Below are 22,397 nucleotides of genomic sequence, written 5' to 3'. Positions count from 1 at the left end.
TGACTCCTGCCTGTGCTGTCCTGTCTGTGCACAGCTCTTACACATGCCTGTGCTGTCCTGTCTGTGCACAGCTCACTGACACATGCCTGTTCTGCCCTGTCTCATTGACACATGCCTGTTCTGTCCTGTCTGTGCAAAGCTTACTGACACATGCCTGTCCTGTCTGCACAGCTCACTGACACATGCCTGTGCTGTTCTGTCATTGCACAGATCACTGACACATGCCTGTGCTATCCTGTCTGTGCACAGCTCACTGACACATGCCTGTGCTGTCCTGTCTGTGCACAGCTCACTGACACATGCCTGTGCTGTCCTGTCTGTGCACAGCTCACTGACACATGCCTGTTCTGTCTGCACAGCTCACTTACACATGCCTGTGCTGTCCTGTCTGTGCACAGCTCACTGACACATGCCTGTACTGTCCTGTCTGTACTGAGACATGTCTGTGCTGTCCTGTCTGTGCACAGCTCACTGACACATGTCTGTGCTGTCCTGTCTGTGCACAGCTCACTGACACATGCCTGTCCTCTCTGCACAGCTCACTTACACATGCCTGTGCTGTCCTGTCTGCACTATGTTACACACATCCCCTCTCTTCCCTTCTCTCCTCCTGACTCTTGGAAGCTGACTCTCCACTGCAGCAGCTGCTGAAAGCTCAGCCTCATGCTAGACTGCACACACAGAGTTAACAACCAGGATCTCATTAGGGGGGGTCAGCCGCCTGCACACACACTGGGCTGACACTCGCCACTAATGTAGGAAGTCAGGCAGCCGCCACATGCTGCTGCTGATCTTTGCTGAATACTGCTCTGCCTTCAGGGGGGTGAACCAGCATCCTCTTTCCCCACTCCCCCAGCGAGCATGGACAAACCCGCAGCACACCGCACAGTACGGCATTAGGGCTGCTTTACCCTGAACCAGTTGCTGTCAGTTATTCTGTCTGCACCTTTAACAGAAGCTCCCCCCTCTCCCTCTCTCTCCGCCGCGCTCTGCATCCCCCCTGAGTAGCTCTTAAGTGAATTCTGCTTTTTTGCCTGTGTGCATTTGAACCTATGCAGCCTGCGAAGACGGCACCTGCTTTTCCCACGCTCTGCCCTGTTGTAATAACGCCTCGCCGACTAACCCCCTCTAGCGCCCAGCACTGCAGGTGACCTGAGATGAGAAGAGGCTTCCTAATGCTTCCCTTTTCCAGAGAAGCCGTGTGATTTCTCCCCCCTAAACTCTTCCTCCTCTCGCTGACTGCTTCCAGCACATTGCCCAGCCACACGAAGCCAGCCAGTCACCGCTTGCACATCTGCACGGCTTTGTAGAAGACTCCGCGCACCTCTGTCTCCCTCTGTTCCTTTTAACTCCTGGTGGAGCGTAGGGCATCGGTGAAGACTCTCCATTCAGATCTATTTGTTGCTATTCTCTCGATCTGCTCCGCGCACCGGAGGTATTCCAATTATGCTGTGGAGGGGGAACCGGCGCAAGGCTGGCGCGTGACGGGTTAACCAGGCACCTCGCGCCAGCCGGAGCTTTAAAGGGCGATCCGTTCTAATGCCAGATGGCCATTCGCGAGCACTTGTCAACTTGAATACGTCTCACGGAGAGGGAGCTGCAAGTTTTTTTTCTTCATATTATTATTTCAACGCAGGGGCGCTCCATGCCTGGAATATGAGATGTCCTGTCTGCAACCTTGAGGACCGATTCCCCGGAGTGTAGGGGAGAGAGAGAAAGATGGAATTTCCCTGCTGCTGACTTTCACTGGAGGATTTGGGAAAGAAGAGAGAGAGAGAGATCTCCTGCTGCTGATGGGGGGAAGAGGGGGATGGGGGCTCTGTCATGGGAAGGGAGGGTCCTGCTAGGAGCTTTCAAACTTCGCATCTGCAGCCACCCTGAGCTCAGGCACAGCCAGGGAGCAGGACCTGGTGGTGCACTTCTGATGACTGATGATGATGACGACCTGGCGCTAATGCTGAGCCGCAGGGGCAACACTCCTCCGCTGATGCGCATCTTGCACAGCTTGGGTCTCCTCAGCCAATACCTCACACCGTCTGTGCACTCAGCAAGACTTGTATAGCACACACTCAACAAAAAAGAAGCCAGTCCACCTCAGAATTGCACAACCAATAACCAGGGCTGCCAACTAGACTGGTGGTCTCTTCTTAGAGCAGCAACACTGGTGGAAGCAGGAGTCTGCACAGTGGAGTTCCTTCAGGACACACGGCACATAACAATGCTGTGCTTCGTGCACTGTCTGTGTTGGGATTAGCACTTGTCTTTCAGACCTCAGTGCATTTGCACCACTCATCCTTCTCCTCCCCCAGGGGGGATTCAGGGTTTTCAGCGACTAAGTCCAACAAACAGTTCATTGCAGAACAACGTGAAGATGATCACATTGCACCTCAGATGGGTTCCCAGGCTCAGGAACCAGACAGACCTCTGCATGGTACTGGCGTCTAGATGAGCAACAGTGCTTCTTGTCACAGTAACAGGTGGCCCATCTAGGGGATCTACAGCAGCTTTTTTTGGGTCGCTGGGTACCGTAATTGGCAACTTCTAGATCAGCCCACATCTAGGCGAGCCATTATCTCCAATAACTAGATGGACAAACATCTGGCTGACCCATCATCTCCCGTAGGCAGGTGACCTATCATCTCCACGTAGGTGACCCATAAATCTTCAGTACATAGATTATCTATCAGTTCCAGAATGTAGGTGATCCACCAACTCTAAGCATCTTCTCTAGCACTGGATCATTACTTAATCCGCTATAGCTGCACTATACAAGTGTAAAGATATTTTTTTATGTCATTTGGTTGGACCCCTCTTTGGTGACCGGATCTCATCATTAATCCAAGGAGCAATTCTATGTTGTTTCCAGGCACAATTTGCAACTTTGACATACATGTTTTTCTATTATTTTGGAGTGTCTGAAAGTTTGCTGACCAGTCACCTCTACTGGCAATCTTATGCATAAACAGTTTAGCAGATAAACCTGGATATCACCTCTAAATGAGTTTATAGTACCTTTTATGCACATATAAAACAAAAAATCAGTTCTTCCCAAGGAGGATGATGCAAGGCGATTCATGTCCAGAAATGTTAAGATTATAACTACGTTGCTGTTTTGCACAATTTTGGGTGGGTAATCGAGGTTCTTTGAAGTCTACCTTATCCTGCGCTTTTGGAGCTGAGGTGTCTGCCACGCCCCCACGGATCTTTCCACTGGAATTGTACTGGATCGTTAACCCTATATAGCGGAAGGACGGCGCGCCGGAGCAGTCTTCAGTGGGAGTGGGTAGACATGGGGTCGTGTGATAGGAGGACTTGGCTTTTGAGGGTCTTTTTCCTCCTTCCTCTGTTCTCCAACTTCTTGGTGGACTCCAGCCACTTTTCTGACAACCAAGGTAAGGAGTAGAATGGGATTGGCACCCGTGTGTCATGAGTGCATCTTTGTGCCGCTGTAAATATTTTTACATTATTATATCAGAAAGGTTTACTAAAGTTTCCATCTGTTATTAATACAAGCTGGTTAGATAATTCCTTAGCTCACTTTGGAAGTAAATGCCAATACAGTATGACTTTGAGGCTCCTTTCGCACTGTGAAAATTACATTGGGATGTGGTTGTTAGACAATTGCAAAGTATCCGAAACCGAAAAGTCGCATTGTGCGTTAACAGTACAGTGAGGCATACAGCACGGTATCAGGCAAATCGGGTGCATGCGGCTTCTGGACAAATTGGGCGCCACCATAGGCTTTAATTAAAAATATCGGCAAGCCAGTGCCAAATGGGAGATACGGGCACCAGGCAGCGCCCAAAAATTATCAGTTTTTCTGGGTTTTTTACTGTTTTAAGCCTTTGATAAAGGGGGTATTCAAGATTCAGGCACCAGGTGACAGATGGTTATTAAAACCGGTAGGGGTTTTAGGATTAGGCACTGGGGGGGGGGGGGGTGGCGGGTTGGGGCGCTGTCTTAGGGTTAGGCACCACCAGGGGGGGTCTTGGGATTAGGCACTACAGGGGGAGGTCTTAGGGTTAGGCACTACCAGGGGGGGTCTTGGGATTAGGCACTACAGGGGGGGGTCTTAGTGTTAGGCACCACCAGGGGGGGTCTTAGGGTTAGGCACCACCAGGGGGGGTCTTAGGGTTAGGCATCATTAGTGGAGGGTCCTGTGTGTGAGTAGGGTTAGGTTTAGCTATAGTAAAATATCGGTAACAATTACTGATATTTTACTAACGAAAATTAACACTTTAAATAGTAGAGTGTCTGTAAAGTTACCAATATGCTACAATCTGCACTGTTCCTGCGCCCGATATTCCACAGCCCCCGAAATTCACTTACGTACAGTACAATGAAAACATGCCTCAGTTGGCACTGTAACCGCACACATTATCTTTTGTCTGATATCCCGACAGACCCCAACGTAACGCAATCAATGGGATAGCCCCATTGGTATCATTGCATCTGCGTTGTGATGCCATGATATTGTCCCCATGCAATGCAAAACAACGGACATAGCGTGAAAGGACCCTAAAAAGGAATTGGACTCCCCAATTGCAGAGTCAACAGATAAAGCGTGATTGAATCCCAGCTAAATGCTGCGGGCTGCAGACAGAGTAACACATAGAGGTTCACATAGACCTCTATGTGCGTAAGTTACATAATACATTGCTATTGTGCTTACGTTTCACATTCCCTGTTATACTAGTAGACCTTTCTGATATTTCATTGTATTAGCCAGCGTTGAAATGTGTTGAAGTATGTGGTAGTCCCCGTAGTGGGCTGAATTATTAGCCACAGTTGGAGCCGAATACAATGAATATTATTGACTTTTCTAGGTCTATATGCTGCAACCTTGTGGTTAGGCTGTACAAAGCTCAGGGACTCGATACGATTTGCCATTTCATTCTTCCAGCTTAATATCTGGCTCTAGCAGGCCGCTTCTGTCTCTCCTTTGTAAAGTTCTCACAGCAACAATGAGTTCTATAGTCTCAGGTGGATACAAAGACAACTAGGATGCATACGAGTTGCAGAAAAGCTTTAGTTTAAGACATTAGTGCTGCTTTGCGATTGACCTGAGTTGGCACCAGTCTCCATCGAAATAGCGGTTTTTCAGGGCTATACTGTAAAGCTACATGTAAAAGTCAGGTGTACCGCATACACTGTAGTCTTTATGCGTGTATTGTCAATGTTTATCTATCTATTATTATGTATTTTGTATATAGAGTTAACATCCTCTGCAGCGCTGTACAGAGATAATTGTCTTGTCACTTAACTGTCCCTCAGAGAGGCTCACAATCTAATTCCTACATTAGTCATATGTCTGTGTATGTATCGTGTAGTGTATGTATTGTAGTGTAGGGCCAATTTTAGGGGGAAGCCAATTTATCTATCTATCTATCTATCTATCTATCTATCTATCTATCTATCTATCTATCTATCTATCTATCTATCTATCTATCTCTGTACTGCATCAGATCAGTGTGTTGGTAAATTGTGGACTATAAATGGGTACAATATGGTTTGCTGATATTACATAATGTGTATATGACCTTTTATAAACAGGCTTGCTCTGCAATGGATTATCACCTACCTTTGTACACATTTTAGTTCACATAAAATTGTGATTTTTTTTTTCAGATGTGTTAAAAATAAAATAAATCGGTGCGTGTATGTGTTTGTGTATGTATGTGTATGTGTATGCGTGTGTATGTGTATGCGTGTGTGTATGTGTATGCATGTGGATATGTGTGTGCGTGTGTGTGCACATGTGTGCAAGCTTTGTGTGTATTTTTATCTTTACCAAAATAAAACCCTTGCATGCTTCAATTATTTAATCCAATACATGAGAATTGTCCATTGGTAATACAGACCTTTACACTTCACCTCTCTTTGCTTTGGTCAGCTGATTTATTAAATAACCCTCATAGTGTGTGTGTGTGTGTGTGTGTGTGTGTGTGTGTGTGTGTGTGTGTGTGTGTGTGTGTGTGTGTGTGTATTTATTTATACATTGTGTGTGTGTGTATTTATACAATCTGTGTGTGTATCCAGCTCGTGTGTATACAGTGTATATATGTGAGTATACAGTGTGTGTGTTTATACATTGTGTGTGTGTGTGTGTGTGTTTTATACATTGTGTGTGTGTGTGTATGTATGTGTGTGTATTCAGCTCATGTGTATACAGTGTATATATATGTGAGTATACAGTGTGTGTGCATGCCGCTATTATTGGATAGCAGTGTAGAAAGAAAAGATCAGAGATTATCTATGTCATGAGACCAGATTGAGGCAACTGTGGGCAACAGCTTTACTTTTGCTGTGCTCTCCTTTAATAAACCACTGTGAGACTATAATGCTACGTACACACATGCGACAACGATCGTTCGTTGAGAACGATGAACGAACTTTTAATTGATGAAAGAACGACCTAAGTAAAGATAGTTTTAAAAGGTGTGTAACGATTTGATCGTTAGAAAGTACGTTACATCACGTAAAGCAACTATTGCGCCTGCGCATAAAAATGAGAAGTTTCACAGAGAAATAGTGAAATGCGCATGTCAAGCCTAGTACGAACGACCGTTTCCAACGATGTACTACTTTTGCAAACGATCGTCGTTGGTTAAAATCCGCCGAGACAGAACTTTCTTTTGTAGCGATTTGGCTCGTTCGTCGTTTGCCTTAATAGTCGGTGGTTCGTTTTTTGTAACGATCGTCGTTGGTAAAGATCAGGGAACTATCGTTACAAACGACTATAGTCGCATGTGTGTACGCACCTTAGGGCTTTGAAGTGACAGGACAATGTGTGTGTGTGTGTGTGTGTGTGTGTGTGTGTCTTCAAATGTGTGTTGTTGAATATTGTTAATTATGGAATGTATATTGACATAAGTGCCCAGTGATAATAGCAATATGATAATTGGGAAAGTTAGGGTGAACCTGGGGTTAATGTTAGTGATAGTGAGTGTTTTGAAGAATTTTAAGGGTTGGTTTGGCATAGGGTAAGGTTAGAGGTAGGCATAGGGTAAGGTTAGAGTTAGGCATTTGATAAGGTTAGGGTTAAGTATAGGGTAAGGTTAGGGTTTGGTATAGGGTAAGGTTAGGGTTTGGCATAGGGTAAGGTTAGAGTTAGGCATTTGATAAGGTTAGGGTTAAGTATAGGGTAAGGTTAGGGTTTGGCATAAGGTAAGGTTAGAGTTAGGCATTTGATAAGGTTAGGGTTAAGTATAGGGTAAGGTTAGGGTTAAGTATAGGGTAAGGTTAGGGTTTGGCATAAGGAAAGGTTTGAGTTGGCATAGAGTAAGCTTAGAGTTAGGCATAGGGTAAGGTTAGAGTTAGGCATTCGATAAGGTTAGGGTTAAGTATAGGGTAAGGTTAGGGTTTGGTATAGAGTAAGGTTAGGGTTTGGCATAGGGTAAGGTTAGAGTTAGGCATTTGATAAGGTTAGGGTTAAGTATAGGGTAAGGTTAGGGTTTGGCATAGGGTAAGGTTTGAGTTGGCATAAAGTAAGCTTAGAGTTAGGCATAGGGTAAGGTTAGAGTTAGGCATTCGATAAGGTTAGGGTTAAGTATAGGGTAAGGTTAGGGTTTGGTATAGGGTAAGGTTAGGGTTTGGTATAGGGTAAGGTTAGGATTTGGCATAGGGTAAGGTTAGAGTTAGGCATTCAATAAGGTTAGGGTTAAGTATAGGGTAAGGTTAGGGTTTGGTATAGGGTAAGGTTAGAATTTGGCATAGGGTAAGGTTAGAGTTAGGCATAGGGTAAGGGTAAAGTTAGGCATTCGATAAGGTTAGGGTTAAGTATAGGGTAAGGTTAGGGTTTGGTATAGGGTAAGGTTAGGATTGGGCATAGGGTAAGGTTAGTTTGGCATAGTGTAAGGTTAGGGTTGAGCATAGGGTAAGGTTAGAGTTGGGCATAGGGTAAAGTTTGAGTTGGCATTGGGTAAGGTGGTATAGGTGTCTGGCATAAGGTAAGGTTAGAGTTGGGCATAGTGTAAGGTTGGAGTTTGGCATAGGGTAAGGTTAGAGTTGGGCATATGGTAAGGTTAGGGATTGGAATAAAGTAAGGTTAGAGTTGGGTATAGGTTAAGACTAGAGTTTGGCATAAGTTGTGGTTAGGATCTGGCATAGGGTAAGGTTAGAGTTAGGCATAGGGTAAGAGAAAAAGTAGTGTTAGGGGTGTTAAGGTGAGTGTTTTGGGTACTGCTAGGCATATGTTGCATTGTGTGATGAGATACTGTAACACCAAAAATTCAGCCACCAAATCAGCATGCGAAAATCATAGCCCCCCAATGTAGCACAGCAATATATATATTTATTTTTGACCTCTTGATTGCTGTACCACTATTGCTTTGTCCCATGTCTACAGGTTATTTATTTGTTGAAATTGGAAATGACTTTTTTGTTTTCTTATATTTCCCAGAATTCCCAAAACTGATCTCTTTACATGAGTGTACTTAGTAAGCTGTCATAATCAATTGACTTTTAAGCCATTTTTTTAAATTAAAATGTAAATTAATATAGAAAACATAGAAATATATTATAACCAATAAATCCATAGGCATAGAGTATATAAAAAAATATTACTACATAAAGTAGTATTACTACAGTTATTAATGTTCTTTTGCTATCTTTGTGGGATTTTATTATCTCCAACCTTTACATACAGTTCTGCTATGAAACTACAGCCCTTATCATTGCTTGGCAGAGAGGATGATGGGTATTATACATGACCATACTACAGAGTGGACTGGTAAACGTGGCAAGGGCTAGATTAGTCAGACACTATTATAGGTAGATTTATCATCCCGATTTACCTGAAAAGATTGACACCTATCCATTGTCTGCTATGTTTATTGTCCCATGCAGAGCGTGAAATGTTATTTCTTTACAAATACATACCATTAAGAAAGGATTACATGCTCTATAATTTCCAAACATCACCAGAAAATGATGTATTGATGCACACAACAAGACGTCCATGGTAAATCAATCAGGCAAAACACTACAAACGGCAAAACTTAACACGTACTGTAACATTACCGAATGCAATACTTCAATACGAGATTTGTTAGGGTAATTTTTTTCATAAACAGGAGTATGTCAAGTTCAAATTCAAGCACTTTATTGTCATTGTGGAACACAACTAAAGGTGGCCACTAATGATCCAATTTCTAGCGAAAAATCGTTAGAGCGATCAGAAATACTGATCGGAAGTGAAATATTGTAACACATATATTGTAACACATACACCATCAACGAACCAATCTTTGCTTCCTATCTATCACAACCAACAGGAAAATCCAAATTATGGTTAGACGAAAATTCATTCGGACGACATTTTTTTCACTCGTTCATAATCAATTATGTCCACCAACAGAGATTATTTACAACCAATCCGATCAGAATTTCTGATCGCTCAAACGATTTTTCGCTAGAAATTTGACAGTGAGCACCTTAAGTTACTTTTATTTTGTTCAGTAAACAGGAGTTTGTACGGTATGTCAAGAACATTAACAGCACATAACTTGTTTAGCTGAATAATAACTTGGGCTGTCTCGGTGCTTACATCAAAAAAGGGCGTCGGGAAAAAAGGGCGCGTGGTGTAAACGATAAGCAGTATTATCGTTTATAAAAATATTGTGTAGAATTTCGTTTACAAATAGCGTTTTAACAATTTATAAATCATTAAATAATGTGTATGAAATTGGCAATTCTTAAAACGTTATTCTTCCCTGTTTCTAAACTGAAATTTATAATTACGTTTGTTAAAAAAACAGTATTATTTGTTTAAACATTATAATTATATATTGTTATGAATAATCTTGATTTATCATTTATTATTATAATAAAATGTGAAAATATTGTTTATAACAATGATATTAATATAAGTACATTCATAATAACTGTTGGTTAGTATTATTAAAAGTGTACTAAAACTATACCTAACCCTACTCTCACACAGAACCCTCCCTGTACCTATCCCTAACCCCTAGACCCCCTGGTGGTGCCTAAACCTAAGACCCCCCTGGTGGTGCCTAAACCTAAGACCCCCTGGTGGTGCCTAAAACTAACCACCCCAAAGCCCTCCCTGTACCTATCCCTAACCCCTAGACCCCCTGGGGGTGCCTAAACCTAAGACCCCCCTGGTGGTGCCTAAACCTAAGACCCCCCTGGGGGTGCCTAAACCTAAGACCCCCCTGGTGGTGCCTAAACCTAAGACCCCCTGGTGGTGCCTAAAGCTAACCACCCCAAAGCCCTCCCTGTACCTATCCCTAACCCCTAGACCCCCTGGTGGTGCCTAAACTTAAAGAGACTCTGAAGCGAGAATAAATCTCGCTTCAGAGCTCATAAATAGCAGGGGCACGTGTGCCCCTGCTAAAACGCCGCTATCCCGCGGCTAAACGGGGGTCCCTTCACCCCCAACCCACCCCCCGCAAAAGTGTGTCGTAGAAAAAGTCGCTGGCTGTCTCTTCCTGGAGGCAGGGCTAACGGCTGCAGCCCTGCCTCCAGTCGCGTCTGTCAGCGGCGCATCGCCGCCTCTCCCCCGCCCCTCTCAGTGAAGGAAGACTGAGAGGGGCGGGGGAGAGGCGGAGATACGCGCTGACAGACGCGCGTGGGGCAGGGCTGCGGCGGTTAGCCCTGCCCCAACCAGGAAGCGCTCCCCCGGTGTATCGAGGGGGATTTGGGGGTGAGAGACCCCCGTTAAGCCGCGCTATAGCGGCGTTTTAGCAGGGGCACACATGCCCCTGCTATTTATGAGGTCTGAAGCGAGATTTATTCTCGCTTCAGACTCTCTTTAAGACCCCCCTGGTGGTGCCTAAACCTAAGACCCCCCTGGGGGTGCCTAAGACCCCCCCCTGGTGGTGCCTAAACCTAAGACCCCCCTGGTGGTGCCTAAACCTAAGACCCCCCTGGTGGTGCCTAAACCTAAGACCCCTCCTGGTGGTGCCTAAACCTAAGACCCCCTATGGATAATAATGTTTTACAAACATTAATAAATAAAAAATGTAAATTAAAAAAAAATTAATATTTTTTTGGGTGGATAATAATGTTTTAGAAATGTTTTACAAATAGTGATTGTAAAAAATATATTGCAATTTACGTTACGTACTGATCGCTTTATTTTGTGAATAATAATGCTTTACAAACCGTAAGGGTTAAAATGTTAAATAATGTTTTAATTAAATAGGATAAATATGTTTAGTATTTTTATAAACGTTATTGGTCACGGGCTCATTTTCTAAACGTAAATCATCAAAAGCACAGTTATAAAACATTAAAAATCTCCGGCGCCCTTTTTTTCCTGTTCGCCGCCCATTAAACGATATTTATAATGGGAGTGAATGGGGCGCCCTTTTTGTCTCATGCGCCCAAATCTGCTGCTTCCGTCTCGGTTAGGTCCAGTTGCATAGAAATAAGGGGTGCAGAGATTGCGACAGCCTTGGGGCCCCTGGACCCCTCCTTCATCTATCTTATTAGCTTTGAATTGCTATGCTGGTAATGAACACCTCTATATGTGCATTGCATAGTAGTAATGAAAGTGGCCCTGAACTCTTGTATAGGACAGAAGGAATACGGTACATAGATAAATGCACCCTGCGTGTATTTAGAGAGTTTATCCTGTATAATTCCCCCTCACCTGTGTCTAATCACAAGTGTAATTTGGTCTCTCAGCTGTGTCAGCTCAGGAATCTCAGCAGAGCAGCTAATTTATAAACACAGGATGTTAGCCCTATGTCTGCTTCCATGAAAGCAGGTAGTAGACACACTGCAGATTTTTTTTGTAGGATTTGTATCAGCTGTAACAAATACGTGTTTTTTCTCTAAAGGTTTTTATGCTGTTGCTTATCTTTTAGAGTAGAGAGGAAGTTCTGAGTTCAGGTCCGCTTAAACAAGCAAATTCCTTACTCTAAATAAACCTTTCTGACACTATAGCTGTCCTTGGTAGGTTCTGGGGTTCTGGGGCATCAACTCACTAAGCCCTGTCCTGTAAGTCTCAGGAGCTGTGGAGCAGGTCAGGCAGAAAGCTGTGAGTCTTCCCACAAGTGGTGTGCATGGTTTTTCTGTCCTGTGCATCCCTTTAGATGTGCTGCAGCCACCAGAGGGAGCTCTTCTGTATACCAATATATAGATATGCACTCCTAAATGGATACAGAAAAGCCTTTTAAAAATGTAGATTTCCTCTTCTGCTGTTTTGAAGTCCCGCCCTCCAGAGTATCTGTCCAAATCGAGTGAGAAGCAGGGCTGTGTGGTCTTCCCTATTGGCTGCCTGGCTCTCCCTATTGGCTGCCTGGCTCTTCCCATTGGCTGTGTGCTACATCTGTCAGTATGATACCGCATGGAGAGAGGCCTAGTGCACACCAAAACCGCTGGCAGATCCACAAAATGCTAGCGGTTTTGGTTGCGGATGACAGAGTTTAGTCCCAGTGCACACCAGGCGGATCTTGATGCGATCCACCGGGTGTTCACCGGCCGCATCCGCATCAGCATCCGCGTGGCTAATGTATCTCTATGGGCTGGTGCACACCGGCGGTTTGAGGTTTTAAGCAAACCGCAAACGTGCAGCAAGAGGCACGTTTTCGGCTTGGTAAAAACCTCAAACCGCCGGTGTGCACCAGCCCATAGAGATACATTAGTAGGGATGGTCGGAATGCCAATTTCTGATTCCGCGGTAAATCCGCATTCCGCCATTGCCAAATTACCGATTCGGGCTTTCTGCTACCAATTTCCGCATTCCTATGCGGAATTTCCGCCGGAAATCGCGGAAATTCCGCCCGACTTTAACACCAATTTTCTCAAAAACTATAAGGTCTTTTTGAAAACTTTTTTTTGCAATTTGTTGAGAAGATTCTGTTTAATAAACTCTGAAAATTTGGTATTTCTACAACTTAGCTTTGCTATTAACCGTTAAAGTCGGCGGATTTTTACTGTACTGTAAAATGCAGAAAATAAGCAGATGCAGATTTTCTACATTTTAAATTACAGTAAAAATCCGCCGACTTTAGCGGTTAATAGAAAAGCCCCCTTAAGTCCTAGAAACACCAAATTTTTAGGGTTTAATAAACTGAATCTTGTGAATAAGATGCAAAAAAAAGTTTTCAAAAATACCTTATAGTTTTTGAGAAAATCGATGTTAAAGTCGGGTGGAATTTCCGCAATTTCCGGCGGAAATCCGCCTACCGCACTTGCATTGCCGATTTCCGCATTCCGATGCGGAAATGCAATTTCCGATCGGAATTTCGGAAATTGCATTTACGCAGAATCCGAATGAGCATCCCTATACATTAGCCACGCGGATTTTCAGGCGGATTCGGCTGGCGGATCCGCCCGGTGTGCACTGGGCCAGAGTGAGTTTCCGGCTGGTCAGAGCTGGAGGTAAATACCGGACACTTTTACTGGTTGTATCAAATGCTCTAATCTTTGTGACTTGCAATTGCTTGACATTTCTTGAGGTATTTACCACACAAGTCAGTAATTTATTTCACTAGTCGGTAATTTTACTTTTCAGTGCGGTAATAGGTTTAGTGAATTGGCATTTGGTAAGGTGATCGGTAAAATCAGCTGTTTTCTGAGTTACTGAATGCGGTAATGCTTAGTGAATTCAGGTCAATATGAAGGAGCTAACAGTGACATAACCAGTAAAAGAAACCATTACATACTCTTCTTATTTCTTTGTCCCAGTAATGTACTTTGTGTGCCACCTTACACAGAGTGAAATCTTATTGCGCTCAACAATGACACAGGACTTCTTGAATAGGATGGGTTAATGCTGAGTGGGCATGAAAAGCTGGTTCAGAAAAGGGTAGAGATATAAAAGGAAATTCTGGAATGGTTTAGTGCAATAGGAGGAAAATACTCTGGCTGTACAAAAAAAGTTCACACGCTTATTCTTTGTTGGACCATCTTGGATTATGACACACATTTGCTGTAGCATCGTTTCAATGAGCTTCTGCAATTTCTGTCCAGAGTTGCATTTGTTTTTTTGCCAAGATGTTGTAGAGATTAAGGGAGAGCTGAAACGCACATTCTTCTCAAGCACATTCCAAAGCTTCTCAATGGAATTAAGGTCTGGTCTCAATGCTCTCTGATCCAATCTTCCACAGTCTGAGCCCGTTAAATCCTGGCATTGCCATCTTGGAATATGCCAATGCCATCAGGGAAGAAGAAATTCACTGATGGAATTACCTAGTCATAAACTATATTCGGGTAGCCAGATGACCTCATTCTTTGGGCACGTAATCATTAATGTTGGTGAACCTAGGCCTGACCAATTGTAGCAACCCCAGCCTATTTGCTTCTTGACCTCTTTTTTGGACATGCAGTGTAGTTTTAGTGCAAATTGAAAACCAAGTTTAAAATGAAATAAAATATCTCTTTTCTCATGCCCCCACCACCACCCCACCCCTCCCCAACCAAGTCTGCTTACTCCCATTTAGTCCCACTTAAAGAAGATGTTTGGTGAATTTACAGCACATTAAAATAAACAATACTATTTCCCCCATTATACGCCCTCTTAATTTCTCCTATTTTCGACGTTCCCCGCTGCCAAATAACTTAATTAAAAAAATATAATTTTTAAACCTTTGGGCATGATGGCTGCAATGTAAAGTGCTCCCAGGTCAGTACATACAGTCTCCTTGTACTGCTGTGCACAAGAGAAGAGCTGAGCTGAAGCCACAAGAGGCAGATCTCCCTCCCCCTGCTGTCTGGAGCTTGCAGAAAGGTCAGGGATGATTCATCAGATGACGTGCAGCAGGGGGAGGGCGAGTCAGATAGCAGGGAGGAACAGCTGCTGTATTGTCTGCCTCTTCCTGCAGCACAATATTCGTCTAACTAGACAAATAATTAGAAAGGAGTAGGAGAGAGACAGCACAGCTGTTTCTATATGAGACTGGGAAAAAAAGATTAGTACTTATGAAAGGAACACATCTCTTCATTTAAATTGCATTTTGAAAAAAGGGCCACAGAACCCATTTAAAGGGAATCTGAAGTGAAAATAAACTTATGATATAATGATTTGTATGTGTAGTACGGCTAAGAAATAAAACATTAGCAGCAGAGATATGAGTCTAATTTTGTTTCCAGTATAGGAAGAGTTAATAAATTCCAGTTATCTATGCAAAAGAGCCACTGATCTCTCCGGCTTTCAAAGTGGCAGAGAGCTCTGTCTTCTGAAGCTTATTATCTCAAGTGTCTGTCACTGTATGTTGTTTGTTCTGCACTGCAGAGGACAGTTCAAAAGTTCACTAGCCTGCTCTGTGAAATCATTTAAAATGCTGAGTGTAATGTGTAAACTGCAAATATTAGAGAATGATGCATTGTTATAAAAAAAAACACTACGTAACTGAAAATAAAAATATGAGACTATTTTCTTTTGCTATTAATGTTCTGTTAACTGTCCGTACTACACAACCAATTCATTATATTATTTTGTTTCCACTTCAGTGTCACTTTAAGTCCAATCTCATTGTAGTTCTCTCTTGGTCTAAGATCGTTTGCAACCCCCTGGCTCAGATCTTGGCCACACCTTTGCACCTACAGTATGTATAGTAAATACAATATTTTTTTTTTACCCCTTCCACTCTTTCGACTACACTGGGTTTGCTCCTCCAGTCTAGTGGTTGTTTTGCTTTTTTTGTGTAAGTGTGTGCGAGTTTGTGGCTTAAATAAATTACTTGTAACAGTAATTATATATAAAAAAAAAAAATCTCCAGAAAAATACAACAGCAACTGTAGTGAAAATAGCATAATGAATACATTTTTTTTAATTTTACAACAATTATTTATAAATGTATTTGGTAAGTGTTTGCCTTTTGTGAAATTATTCCTCTCCATGATTTACATTCTGAAATTTATCACAGGTGGTGACAGCTCTGCCGAATGTTGGTTTCTGAGAGTTCTAAAGCCAGTACAAAATATACTTGATAACCCAGAATGCTCTGGGGGGGGATTCCACATAGCTAATTAAGCCTATGATGTGATGTTACATCACTGGTAGGGCAATGCTACATATCAATATACAGTGATAAGTAGATATAGGAAGTGTTTCTGATGCTGAAACCAGGAAAATTACTATAAAAGTGAGTATCCTGTGTAATGTACTGCATTCAACTATAAATGTCTATATTAGATCTTTAAAGTTAGATTATACTCACAAAACTAAAATTTCAGTAACTTCTCTTGGTTACATAAAAGATCATTTGAAGCATTCCCAAGTATTCCCTGTGTGTAAAATTGTTTGTCACTGCAAAGAGCAGTAGAGGCTTGCATATCTCTTGTCATCGGCAAGGGCAATAATCTCCCTGTGCCTGTGTCTTCACTCAGCCCCCCCCCCCCCTCCCTCTGCTCAAGTGACTCAGCTGCTGCCAGGGCGATGTGTGTATTCAGCAGAGGGAGGGGACAGAGTGAAGACACTGGCAGAGAGAGATTCTTGCCTTTGCCAAAGATTAGACATAAGCAAGCTTCTACTGCTATCTGCAGTGAAAATAAACAATTTTACACACACGGAATACTTGGGAATGCTTTCAAATGTTCTTTTATGCAACTAAGAGTAGTTACTGAAATGTTAGTTTTTAGCATATAATCCCACTTTAACTTCTTCTGTAGGCATGGAATGCTAGGATCCAGGGAGCAAGAATCTCTTGTATCCTGTTTTGGCTACTTAGCTTCTAGAATTGCCTAGTTTCAGGGCATATTCACGGTGGGATGTTGCGTTTTAACACAAAGTTAAAGTTGCAACCGTGTCTTCGTTTAGAGGTAATGCACTGCAAGCAGTGAGTTACCACAATGCAACATTTTTCAGCGTGACGTTCACGTCACACTGTGAACGGTCGAAAGGATTATCATTGCAATGCGGTAAGCTACGTTATAAGACTTAAAGAGAAACTCCGACCAAGAATTGAACTTTATCCCAATCAGTAGCTGATACCCCCTTTTACATGAGAAATCTATTCCTTTTTACAAACAGACCATCAGGGGGCGATGCATGACTGATATTGTGGTGAAACCCCTCCCACAAGAAACTCTGAGGACCGTGGTACTCCTGGCAGTTTCCTGTCTGTGAACCTTGTTGCATTGTGGGAAATGGCTGTTTACAGCTGTTTCCAACTGCCAAAAAAGCAAGCAGCAGCTACATCACCTGCCAGCAGTAAAAATGTCACCATGTAATAGATTTCAGAATGTAAATCAGGGATTTAAAAGATTTTACAATGGGCAAACACTGACTAAATCATTTATACATAATTATTGTAAAAATGAAGTACTTTTTTATTACATTATTTTCACTGGAGTTCCTCTTCAAAAACGCAGCTCCGCAACGTGGCACTGTGAATGCGACCACAACGTCACTAGAGATAAATACCATGGGATGCAGGACACCCTAGCAGGAGAAGATCAAGGCTGATTGGGTGTACAGCCACAACGTATTCATACAGTGCCGCCTGACAGCTCAGGTTATGCCTGGAGCTTCTCTCCATTCTGGTAGCGGAGGGAAAGAGAGCAAAGATACACAGAGCCACTGACATAAATTAGCTGTCATCAGACACTTCATACTGTCGTCTATGGCTGCGGTAACCTCTCGTAGCGAAAGCCTGGAGTGGATGACTAAGTGGTTTCATGCATGGATCAGACAATGGTCATTGATTCATTTGATAATTCATGGTTAAATCAGGAGATGATCCTAGCGCAAGCCTCCCCAAGCAAGCAGCTGTGGAAGGCTGTGTTCAGGGGAATAATGTACAGATATGGATTTCCATTTCCTGGTCATTGATAATGTGTATTGCTAATGCGGGAGGTCTACTACTTTTTTTTTTTTTTCAAGTTGGCAGAAAGGGCTAGTTCTAGCTACAATGGGGCCAGGGGCAAAAGTAACCTGGGGCAAGTGGCGTAATTACAATTCATGGGGGTCCCCAACAAAACGTTGATGGGCCCCCCAACGTTTACACCCTTTACCTTGATTCCCCATGGTGTCCTCCATGGCCTGGGGCCCATCTCACGAGGGTCATAAAACAAGTGAGGCCAGGGCCGAGGCAGAGGCGAGAGAGGCTCCAGCATCAGGGCGCAGTGTAGGAGGGGGCACAACTCAGCCAGCTATCATTCCCCTATTTTTTTTGAAGCAGCGAGAAATAAGAAAAGGTGATACATAGCAGTAACTGCAAGACAAATAACTAGAGTTTAAGGTGTTGGGGGCCCTGGGGCGCCTCTTAGTCTAATAGCAACCAGTGTGTGGCGGCTGGGTTGGGAGGGATGGAGGGGCGCACTTTGGTGTTTCAGCCTTAGGTGCTGGAGGACCTTTTCCCGACTCTGAGTGTGGCCAACATGATCCTTACACCCATAACAAGTGTAGCCACGGAAACACCTGATCTAAAGGATGTCCTCTGTATCGGAGGAAGGGATGGTTAGAAGTTGGGGCCCCCCTGCGATCGCAGGTGCTGCTCCCCTCTAGTTATGCCCCTGCCTAGGGGTTCCCCTGACACCTCCCGCTTGCAGCACATTTTCCTCCATCTGGCTTCCCCTACCACACCCCCCAACTTTATTGTGCTGCCCTGCTAATTTTTGGGCAGCATAGTAACTCCCCTGTGCCGGAGGGCGTACTGCTCTGTTACCCCCTGCACGCTCCTCTTCATCCTCGCGGGGGCGCCTCTTCTCAGTGACCTGCATCTTGTCATGTGATGATATGCGCCGGGTCACTGAGAAAAAGCGGCCAGGCGGAAATGAAGACAGGGAGCATGGACTAAAGGAGCAGTGCCCCTGGGATAGCTGAGTTGCTACCAAAAACTTTGCAAGTCAGACTGAGACCTGGAGGGGGCCCGGTTGCGCTTATGGGCCCCAGGACAATTTCCCAGCTTTCCCAATGGATGCATTGGCCCAGGGGATGGGGGAAGCCTTTCGATTATCCAGAGGCATCTGTCTACTTAGGAAAGTACCCATTTTCTGCACTTTTTCCCTTCAGAAACACTTGAAAGTGCCCGAATGTTGTCATCAAGAAAAAAATCGGAAGATTTTAGTGCTATCTCTAAAGCCCTGACCATCCAGTAACTCCCCTCTTTCTACATATGTAATTAGCTGCACAGAACAGGAGGCATTGCAGCTCTTAAGGAGTAACACCTTCACTAATCAAAAACCTGTCTGTGTGCTGGCAGGAAGGCTGAGCCATGCATGTCAGGATGGCTTGAAGCAGAAGGTCACGTGAAGTTACATTTGTGAGTTTACTTATCCTTTATTGTTTAACCTAAAGAGCATACATCATTTTAATAAATGATTTAAAGGCGAATTATAAAGTAGATGCACAAAACTCCATATAAAAAGTATTTTCGAAGTCTATAAAATGATCAGGAAACACTCGCTAGTCTAAAGTGTTGTAAAATTGCACAGCATGACTCAGAACATGAGTTTTTAATGAAATTTACTCTTCACATAATACTGCTAAGAATTAATATGGGATGTGACACGTTTTAGAATCATAGGGATAGGAAATGCGTAATTTTATTACATTTCTAACCGCAAAGTGGGACATTTATCAAGACTGCTGAATAACAAGGACTGTAAAACACAAACGGCATGCAGAAGAGTTACAGCAGGGCAATATGACGTATAAATCTTCCTACAGAATGCTACTGTGTTCAAATAAAATCTCCAAAAGAAAATTTTTTAAGGTACCCATACACTGTGTGATGTTTACCTTTTCGGGTAGTCAGTAGTGAAAGGCATTCATTTTTAAAGGATACCTGAAGCAACTTATGAAACAATAACCAATTTGGAACTTGAAACAGTAGCCTGTCTATGGGTGGCGCTACACTGGGGCACTGCCCCCCCAGGAGCACAATATGGCTTACAAGTTGAAAGATCACTTTTTTCTTTTAAACCAAAACGTCCTGTCTGTAAAATAAAAGATATAGTATGCAGCAATGCTTAGCTATGAAAGAATAGGAATTACAGTACACACAGTGTTTCTCTCCCTCCTGCATCTTCTCCCTCCCCTTGCTTGTAGAGTTGTGAGACACAGGGTGGGGTGCTGGATTGATTTGTCTGTGATCTGTCCACACAGGAGGAGCTGAATGCTAGCAAGAAAAGAATGCCAGCCAACTACCTCTGTAGGTGACTTTTCTTCCATAATAGCACCATCACCCTTCATTTTTGTCACCTGAGTTAGGCAAAAAATATCTAAAGCTCGCCATACAAACATCTATTTTGATCACACAAATAGACCCCACCAACCAGCCATAGTTCCCCCTTTGTGCCCCCCCCCCCACCCGAAAAAAAATAAAGTTGGAGTCTCTGTGCAGTCCTTTACTCTGTGCAGTCCAGTCTTCATCCCCGCTGGTTGCATCTTCTCAGTGACCCGGCGACATATTACGTAATAACATGTGCTGGGTCACGGGAACAGAGGTGCTTCTGCAAGTAAGAATACTGAAGTGCACAGAGTGACAGATGAGCGTGCCATCCCGGACAGGTGAGTCAATAAGTTTCCAAAAACTGTTCATAGTAACGCTATATAGTTGGTGGGAGACCTGGGGGGCCTGACTGCCGACTCAAGGGAGCCATGGGGATTTGCCTAAAATAAAGGGGCCCCTACCCTAATGCTGCTTATAGGGCCCTCCCAGGCTAATTTTGCTGTGGGGCCGCATTGTCACTAGAATCAGTCCTTTCCACCCCCCTCCATCTTGCCAGTCCAGCGCAGGGCCACCTAAAGCTCGTCGACAAGGGCTCGTCAACAGAGCTTGGACACACTGCTCAGGGCTAGATGGCCCACAACACCTGTCCAGTAGCCGGAACCCGGATGGGTTTGGCTTTATCCGCTGAGCCCGTGCAGCAGCTCCTTCCTGTTGCCCAGACGCACTCATTCACATACAGGAGTGAGGCTTCCAGAGGGTCCAGCGATAGATTGGTAGATGGGAGGAGAATGTGAAATACGTCTAACAGAGTATACAAAGTACTGTTGCTAAGGGAGCAGGAAAAAAAGGGCGCAGGCTGAGGGTGGACAAAAAGGGCGCCGCCATAGACTCTAATGCAATTATCATTAATATGGCGAAAAAAGCATGAAAAAAGGGCGCCGCGAAAAATTTAGTTAATAAGATTATAACGTTATAGTTTTTGAGGTAGTTATCATTTTAGAAGTTTATAACTGTATAGTTTTTGTCATATTTCGTTAATAAGTTCAGATTTTACGCTTTCAAAGGTATTATCATTGATATATCTAAAAGGGTGATTCTGCAGAGGGAGTGGTTAGTGTTAGGCAACACCAAGGGGAGTGGTTAGTTAGGCACCACCTAGGCGGCTGTTAGTTTTAGGCAACATCGGGGGGGGGGGGGGGGGTTAGGGTTAGTCACCACCAGGGGGGGGCGGTTAGGGTTAGGCACCACAAGGGGGGTGGTTAGGCACCACCAGGGGGGGTGGTTAGGGTTAGGCACCACCAGGGGGTGGTTAGGGTTAGGCACCACCAGGGGGGGTGGCTAGGGTTAGGCACCACCAGGGGGGGTGGTTAGGGTTAGGCACCACCAGGGGGGGTGGTTAGGCACCAGGGGGGGTGGTTAGGGTTAGGCACCACCAGGGGGGGGTGGTTAGGGTTAGGCACCACCGGGGGGAGGTTAGGGTTAGGCACCACCGGGGGGAGGTTAGGGTTAGGGTTAGGCGCCACTAGGGGAGGGTTCTGTGTGAGGGTGGGGTTGGGTTAAGCAATATTGACGAAAAACGTTACGACTTATAACATTAATACTAATTCGTTATTATTTCTCGTTTCATTTTTGCAACAGTAATTATCGTTAATAAAGCTTGACAACGATGATTTTCGTTGGCAAATTTCGTTCATACCTGGCGCCAAATTCGTTAATATCCCGGGCCCTTTTTTCATGGCGCCCTTTTTTCATGCACGTGTTGCTAAAGTCTTGTACACACTTTTAATTATGATTACTTATCACTGACCATTTTTTACCACCTCCATATGAGGTTCCCCTACACAATCTGCTCATAGTATTCAATATCAATATCTGTTGACCTTCATACTACAAGGGAGTTATAAAATTGGTCAGTGATTGGCCAATCATAATTCAAAGTGTGTACCAGCCTTTATTTTTAGAAATTTGTAGGAAGGAAGTGGGAAGATCTATTTTAAAGCACTAATAATTGTAATACTTAAAATAAACGTCAACATGTTCTTATGAGAATTATATTTCTCTCAGAGTAAAACGCACTATAAATTACTTTTCTTAAATGGTGCTGTTGCTTACAGTAAGCAGTAAAAATCTAACAAATCAGACCGGTATTGGACTAGTCCATCTCTTCATGGGGTATTCTCAGGGCTCGTTTCCACTATCGCGAATCTGCATGCGTCCAACGCATGCAGATCCGCACATGTAATACAAGTGGATGGGCCTGTTTCCACTGTAGCGTTGTTGAGGTGCGTTTTTTTCAGCGTGAAA

General features: G+C 43.8%; 1 protein-coding gene across 14 annotated transcripts in view; it reads left to right on the top strand.

Moving 5' to 3' along the window:
- The window catches only part of EPHA6 (EPH receptor A6), a 1,277,595-nt gene that overhangs the window by 95,327 nt on the left and 1,159,871 nt on the right, over positions 1-22,397 (top strand). For 4 of the 14 annotated variants that reach the window (XM_068270642.1, XM_068270647.1, XM_068270645.1 and 1 more), the window contains exon 1: positions 1,835-3,392. The exons of the other annotated variants lie outside the window; for them this stretch is intronic. In XM_068270642.1, coding sequence (XP_068126743.1) covers positions 3,290-3,392 — 103 coding nt within the window. In that variant the 5' untranslated portion in view covers positions 1,835-3,289. Of the gene's footprint in view, positions 1-1,834; positions 3,393-22,397 lie in introns of those variants that run through there. 14 annotated transcript variants of the gene reach the window in all.

The sequence above is a fragment of the Hyperolius riggenbachi genome, chromosome 2 (genome assembly GCF_040937935.1).
Source record: "Hyperolius riggenbachi isolate aHypRig1 chromosome 2, aHypRig1.pri, whole genome shotgun sequence".
Taxonomy (NCBI): domain Eukaryota; kingdom Metazoa; phylum Chordata; class Amphibia; order Anura; family Hyperoliidae; genus Hyperolius; species Hyperolius riggenbachi.
This window is presented reverse-complemented; position numbering and strand designations above follow the sequence as displayed.